Source organism: Porites lutea, chromosome 3 (genome assembly GCF_958299795.1).
Source record: "Porites lutea chromosome 3, jaPorLute2.1, whole genome shotgun sequence".
NCBI lineage: Eukaryota > Metazoa > Cnidaria > Anthozoa > Scleractinia > Poritidae > Porites > Porites lutea.
The window spans coordinates 16,752,145-16,759,962 of record NC_133203.1 but is presented as its reverse complement, the minus strand read 5'-3'; the positions used below and the strand labels follow the sequence as shown (position 1 = coordinate 16,759,962).

Below are 7,818 nucleotides of genomic sequence, written 5' to 3'. Positions count from 1 at the left end.
CGTTCCTGGTCAACCGGATGTTGAGAAATGCGTTTTACCGGAAACCAAACCGCACGCTTTACCGGAAGTGAAAGCTGACATACCGGAAGCGAAGAATGTTACTGGAATTAGCACTGACGAAACAACGGTTAAATTTCAAAGGATTATGGAGCAACAGCAGATGTCTATCGATAAAGTTGTTCTTGGTCTTGAGAAGTTGGACATGCCAAAGCGGGAATTCTTGTACTTTGATGGCGATCCTTCAAGATACCCCAGATTTATTAAGAATTTTAAGCTAAACGTGGAATCTTCGATTACAGATGACAATGTAAGGCTATCTTATCTGATCCAGTATTGCACTGGCAAAGCTAAGGAGGCAATTGAAAACTGTGTAATTCTGCCAAAGCTGCTCGTGAAATTCTTAGAAAGAATTTTGGACAACGTCATGTCATCATCCGATCGTTCATCGATAAAGTTGTCAAAGGTCCACAGCTAAAATCTTCTGATGGAGAGAAACTCTTACAGCTCGCAAGGGACATGCGAATCTGTTTGTTGAATTCTGCGGAATTAAGCTATCAAGCCGATATAAACTCTTTGGACACTCTGAAGAAGATCGTTATGCGTCTTCCTGTGCACATGCAGGCAAAATGGGCGGATGAGTCGGGGAAGATTTTGGAAATGGGTTCTGAGCCAACCTTCTCTCATTTGGCAGACTTTCTCGAAAAAAGGGCTCTGATAGCAAACACTGAGTTCGGGAAGTTAGTTGGATTCAAGCTTGGAGAGTCAAGAGTCACAAAACAACCAAGAAAAGCAGCTGATGGTGATGGTGCTGTGCTTGCTTTGACTCAAGTTGAGAAGGATGTTAGTAATCAAGCCAATACAGCCAACAGCAAACGCTCAAATCAGAGGTCAGCAACGGATGGTCAAGTCAAATGCAAGTTTTGCGCTGGAAGACATGAATTGGAGAAGTGTTTTAAGTTCCGGGACAAACGATATATTCAAAGGAAGGACTTTGTTAGGAAACAAAATCTGTGTGAAAATTGTTTGAAGCCTAATCACATCGCTAGACGATGCAGGAGTCTTGATGCTTGCTTGCTGAGTGGCTGTAGAGAAAGGCACCATTCCTTGCTGCACCCACCTAATTCATTGAGCGCTCCCATAGCTTCAAATGAGACTTCCAGAACGCGAGGTGATTCTGAAGATCCTGTTACCGGGCCAACAGCGACTCGTGAAGATCTGGCTGAAGCAAGTCCACACCACATCGAGGCCGGGGCGGATTATGCGACAAATGCCAGAAAAAACAGAATTAGTTTGAGGATTGTGCCCGACCGAGTCTCTGCTAAAGGTGGACGAGAAGTGGAGACATATGCTTTCATTGATGATGGTTCTGACACCACCTTGTGTCTACGACGCCTTCTGGATGAGTTAGGAGTAAGAGGTTCTCCAACGTCATTTTCTTTAACTACCATTCATGCCGAGAGAACCAAACGGTCTGGAGAAGAAGTTAGTCTTACTGTGAGAGCATTGTCGTCAGATGAATGCATACAACTAGATCGTGTGTGGACTGTTGACAAGTTACCTGTCTCAAAGAAAAGCATACCCAGCACTGAAGATATCCGCGATTGGCCGCATCTGCAGGGTATAAGTATACCTAAGCTCGATAAAGAGGTATCCATCTTAATCGGCAATGATGTTCCCGAGGCTCACTGGGTCTTTGAAGAGCGCCGTGGTCGCCGTAAACAGCCTTGCGCTGCACGGACATTACTTGGTTGGACACTTATCGGACCAGTTGGCGGTTCAAGCAACCCTGAAGCGACCGTCAGTTTCTTAAGTGGAGGTCAAGAAACGCTGTCAGCACAAATTGAGCGAATGTACAACGCGGAGTTCGGCGAATCGTCTGCGTCATCTAAAGAAATGATGTCGATTGAAGATAGAAGAGCCCTGGCAATAATGGAACGAACCGTTCAGATGGTCGATGGCCATTATCAGCTCTCCCTTCCTTGGAAGTATGATAATCCGTGCCTACCGAATAACAGACCTATGGCCGAAAAAAGACTGAATCTTCTGAAAAGACGTTTGGAAAAGAACAAAGTTCCCCAAGAGAAGTACAAGGATGCTGTTGAAGATTACATTGCACAAGGTCACGCGAGGAAAGTATCTCTACATCAAGTGCCACGTTCTGTCTGGTATCTTCCCCACCATCCTGTGATACACCCGCAGAAACCTGAGAAGACCAGAGTTGTGTTCGATTGCGCCGCTAAATTTCGCAATACGTCACTCAACGAACAGCTGCTTCAAGGGCCAGATTTAACCAATAATCTCGTCGCAGTACTACTTCGTTTTCGTCAAGAGCAAATAGGTCTTACGGCCGACATAGAGAAGATGTTCCATCAAGTGAGAGTGTCTCCTCAAGACACTTGCGCTCTGTCATTTTTGTGGTGGCCTGGTGGCGATCTTTCTAAAGAAGCAGAAGACCATGAGATGCTTGTTCACCTCTTTGGAGCTAAATCATCTCCTAGCTGTGCAAGTTTTGCATTAAAGAAAACCGCAGAAGACAACAAGACGGACTTCGATGTGGAAACCATCGATACGGTTAATAGGAACTTCTACGTTGATGACTGTGTTAAATCGGTCACAACAACTGAAGAGGCGGTACGATTAGTTGAGCAGCTGCCAGAATTGTTGAGTAGGGGAGGCTTCCGCTTAACAAAGTGGATCAGTAATCGTCGAGAAATCTTGTCCTCAGTCGCTAAGGAAGACCTAGCACCGTCAGTGAAGAACCTTAACCTAGACTTAGAAGATTTACCATTGGATCGCGCCCTTGGCATGCAGTGGGACACGGAAGAAGACACCTTTGGGTTTAGGACCATTCCGAATATTACAGCCAACACAAGGAGAGAGATTCTTTCTGTCACCTCATCTCTATATGATCCTCTTGGCCTAGCTGCTCCAGTTATACTTCCAGTTAAGCGACTGCTTCAGAAGTTATGCAAAGACGAGCTTGGTTGGGATGACATAGTCCAAGAAGACGACCTTCTGCAGTGGCAAGATTGGACAAGGGGCATCATTGGTCTTACCGAAGTAGCCATACCACGTTGTGTGAAACCGAGAGATTTTGGCGAGCTCAGTTCCGTCCAGCTGCATCATTTCTCAGATGCCTCGGAATAAGGATATGGAGCTGTCTCATACCTGCGCTTAACTGATGCACTTGGTAATATCGCATGTAGCATCTTACTGGGAAAGGCAAGAGTTGCTCCACTGAAGACTGTGACAGTACCACGACTGGAGTTAACGGCTGCCACAGTCGCTGTAAAGCTTCAAAGGCAGATCAAGGAAGAACTCACTTTGCCTATACATGAAGTGACGTTTTGGACTGACTCTACTATTGTCTTGCAGTATATCAACAACAGTCACACAAGATTCCAGACATTCGTCTCCAACCGGCTGGCAACGATCCACGATATCTCTACCCCGTCTCAGTGGCGTCATGTTAGCTCTGATCTGAACCCAGCAGATTACGCGTCTCGTGGGTTTAATTCTCATGAACGTACCAAACTGAAGATTTGGCTCGAGGGACCAAGATTTTTGTTGAAGGACGAAAGCCAGTGGCCAAATCAGCCAACCCAGCTTCCTGAGATTGATGAAAATGACCAGAACGTCAAAAGATCGAAGAAAGTCCAGGCGCATGCTGTTATGCAAGATCAAGGGTTTGACTCGTTGGTTTATCACTACTCTTCGTGGTATGGTTTGAAAAAGGCTCTAGCTTGGCTGAGCCCCTTCAAGAATTACTTGCGGTATCGCACAGGGAAGATTGCAAAAGAAGACGTCAAAAGAGGAGAATTATCCGTCCGCGAAATCCAAAACGCTGAAGTGGAGGTCATTAAGTACGTGCAAAGGCTGTTCTTTCCGAGGGAGTTGAATGCACTGATGACTGAAGCCCAGCAACGCCGTAGTATCTCTAGAGTGTCGGGGAAACGCCTTAGTGACGGTTCGTACGTCAGCCCACTGCGCAAACTCAATCCAATAGCTGATAATGGGTTAATCAGAGTTGGTGGTCGTCTTAATAATGCAGAGGCTATCGATTGTTTCATGAAGCATCCAATAGTTCTACCAACCAAGCATCACGTAACTGACATGATTATTTGCCGTTATCATCAGATAGGCCATGTAGGATCAAGTCAAGTTCTTGCTGCAATTAGAAGGAAATTTCGGATTTTGAAAGGTGGTTCAGCCGTCAGACGAGTGGTCAGCAAGTGCATCAAGTGTAGAAGATGGAACTCAAAGCCGGAAACACAGATTATGGCTCCGCTACCTTTGGCTCGCGTCACGCCAGGAGATGCACTGTTCACCGCAGTTGGAATTGACTACTTCGGACCAATGCCAGTCAAGTTGAAGAGAAGTCGAGTTAAACGATATGGGTGCATTTTCACCTGCCTAACAATGCGAGCAGTGCATATTGAGGTCTCTCAAGATTTGACGACTGACTCGTTTCTGATGGCGTTTTCAAGATTTGTCAGTAGGCGCGGTGCACCAACAGAAGTTTACAGCGATAATGGTACCAACTTTAAAGGAGCAGAATGTGAGTTGAAGAAAGCTCTTAAAATGTGGAATCAATCACGCATCACAGAGAGTTTACGCAAGCGCAGTACTCAATGGTACTTCAACCCCCCACAAGCAAGTCACCAAGGAGGGGTCTGGGAGAGAATGATTCGCTCTGTTCGCAAGATACTGCGCGCTCTCCTGGGAAACCAAATAGTCAATGACGAGACCCTTCTCACTGTTATGGCTGAGGTAGAGAAAATCCTGAACGACAGCCCACTCACAAGATTAAGCGAAGATCCAAATGACTTGGAACCATTAACGCCGAATCATCTTTTGTTGTCTCACCGTAATGCATGTGTTGCCCCTGGTAACTTCTCCACTGCGTCCACAGACAAGTACAAAAAATGTTGGAGACAAGCACAATACCTGAGTAACATCTTTTGGAGAAGATGGGTAGATGAATACTTGTTATCTCTTCAAGAAAGGCAGAAGTGGATTCGCCCGCGCCGGAATGTAGCTGTTGGAGATTTGGTTCTCATAGCTGATGAGCACAGTCCGCGCGGACAGTGGCCAATGGGTGTTGTTGAAGAAGTTACACCAGATCGCTATGGTGCAGTGCGACAAGCTACAGTTAGAACCGCCAGAGCAACTTTGAAGCGAGATATTAGAAAGATATGCTTGCTGCTGGAAGCTGCCGATAATTAATCCCAGCTGTTGACACAATGTAACTTGTAAGGACAGACAGACCTCTTCGAGGTTTTGGACAAAAAGGAGCCAGTTGCTGGAAAGGAAGTCCCTGATTGCAGTGATCACTTAGCTCATAAATACGTTGCGAAGTGTGTAAAGCAATTAAGATGTTAATTGTAGATAAGGTTTTTGAATATTCTAAATAAGTTTTGTTTACTAGTTTCGCTTAGTTTTCTTAAGAAAGGCAAGGCTTGAATGCCCGTCTGCCTTTCGAGGCCGGTGTGTTAAAGCGAAACTTCTAGAACTTAGGGTTTTCTTTGTTTTTTTTTGTTCGCGTCTACTTGCAATTAGTTGTAATTGTTTATAGTTTTCTTTTGTTACATTGTTTACTTTCTTTTTGGTGTCACCATCGTTGCATAATGTTACGTAATCTGTCAAGTTTTTTTGGTATAAACTTAGTCTTGTCGGTCAGTGTTTTTTACAGTTTTTATCGGTCAAGAACAGCTCATTCCTTTTAACGTTAAGTCAAGAAACCGTTAAGGTAAATTTTAGTCATACGCCATTTGTACGCTTTTCTGTTTTCTTTGATGTATTTGTTATTTTGTACTGATTTCTACATTTTTCGTAATTTCGTATTCTTTGTATTTTTGGTTGTACAGTACCGTAGGAGTGTGATTTATAAAATAAAGCGGTTGGACACTAATACGTGTGACTTCGGTTATTTTTATTGTAATTTGTTTTGTTACTTACTGACATATTTATTTACTTATTTATTCCTTTACTTTCTGCTGTGAATTAATGTTGTTAATTTGTTGTCAATAAAAAAAAAAAAAAATTAAAAAAAATACACACCCAAGTTTCACTACTATATGTGAGGATAGGGAAGATCTCATGGTATCAAATATTTTACACGCAATAGCTGGTTTTAATTTGCTAAAATTCCTGTGTCATCTCAAACTGAAGAAGGCATGAAGACCTTTCCCTTTGAGATGTTCGCACGACACTGAAAAATTTCCTGAAGAAAACATACAAGGTCCTAAGAATGTATATTTTCGTACATCAATAATTTAATTGCCTATGAAAAAGCGAAATTTTGCACATTTTCTTGCACGTTTCTGAAAAACTGTAGTCTCAGGTTTCTTGGGATTTATTTTCAACATCCATAAGGTGCAAAATGAAGACAGTGTGTTAAGGCAATTTTGCAATCCTGTTTTGGATCGTGATAGGATAATTAAATCATCTGCATATAAAAGGGCAGTTAATTTTGCACCGTTTGACAGTACAAAAGGATCAGATAATGTATTTCCAAATGTGAAAGGTAAGTTATTAATGTAAAGATTACAAAGCAGTGGGCTCAAAATACATCCCTGACGTACACCTCTTAGAAAATAAAAAGACGTGTTTGGTTTTGTCCAATTTTTATGGAGCATGTAGAATTGAGATATAAGCTTTTGATTAAGGTATAAAAACAACCAACATTACTTTGTAGCAACTTATTAAGGAGTCCAATATTCCGTACTGAATTAAAAGCTTTTCTGAAATCCACCAAACAAGCATAGATCTTTCTGTTGTGACTATCAAAGCATTTATCTATCAGTCTTCGGAGTGTAAAAACATGGTCTGCCATGCGGTTATTCGGTAAAAAGCCAATCTGAGACTTGGTAGTATGTTTAAAGAAGCATAGATGAAACAGCAAGTCCTGGAAGAAAAACAGGATTTTTACCATGAATCTGTCCCGCTAATGTCCAGTTCTTTCCACACAATACCTCTTTTGTGTGTATTGTTAGAATTATGGTTTATTTCTGATCAGTTTCCATAGTAGATTGTGCAGGAGCACTTTTCTATAAGAAAAAGCATTACAGCAGTCATAATCGTGTTATCTAATATAGACTCCCACAAGCTTCATTGTAGTCAGTATTAAATTAACTCTGTATTTAAAGTTGCTTTGTTGTTTTAGTTGTAGGTGAGCTCTTTGTGATATTCCTGTATCCAAGATGTGTTAGTCTTTCCAGAGACAAGAAAGGGATTAAAAAACAACACGTGCAAACATGCAAGTACAGTATATTTTCAAAAGTCATATCTTCAAACAATGTAAAAAAGGAGAACATTTATCAACGTAAAACTTTTGTTTGTCAATCAAGTTTTGTTTATTACACCTCGGAGAGACAGGGTGTCTTCATCACTGGACTGTGGTTCTTGATAACAATATTTCTTTTTGATTTTATCACACAATGCAGGCCAAGAAAGTGATGATGGGAGAAGAGGCACCTGCCAACACAATACCAGTCATTTCAGTCAATTATACAAAACTGTTGAAAGGTTTTAAAAGGCTACAGGCAACAAGTGAAGACTTTGGCCAGTAAGTAAATATTGAAACACTCGTTGTTTGAGAATGAAATAAAAAATATACATGTACCATGTGGCACAAAATTTTCGTGGGAGTATATTTTTGCGAATTGTGTTTCAAGGAATTTAATTTTTGCAATAAGGATGGATAGGCTTCTTTTGACGGGGATTAATTTTTGCGACTTCTAGAGAGAACCCAGTACCCAGCATTGATAATATTTTCGTTTTCATTGAGTATGTGCAATACTCTAAGACAGAAATTAA

General features: G+C 41.9%; 1 protein-coding gene across 1 annotated transcript; it reads left to right on the top strand.

Annotated features, from left to right (window-relative positions):
• Positions 1–516: 516 nt before the first annotated feature.
• LOC140931686 (uncharacterized) lies at positions 517–5,226 on the top strand. The gene is made up of 2 exons (XM_073381459.1): positions 517–3,023; positions 3,207–5,226. Exons 1-2 carry the CDS (start codon positions 517–519, stop codon positions 5,224–5,226), a joined length of 4,527 nt encoding a protein of 1,508 aa, XP_073237560.1.
• The last annotated feature ends 2,592 nt before the right edge of the window (positions 5,227–7,818 follow it).

Bases quoted from the DNA above. Each gene is read 5' to 3' on its own strand.
- LOC140931686 (XM_073381459.1), top strand. From the start codon at position 517: ATGCGAATCTGTTTGTTGAATTCTGCGGAATTAAGCTATCAAGCCGAT. The intron at 3,024-3,206 runs GCAAGATTGGAC...TATCGCATGTAG, and splicing joins GAAGACGACCTTCTGCAGTG to CATCTTACTGGGAAAGGCAA.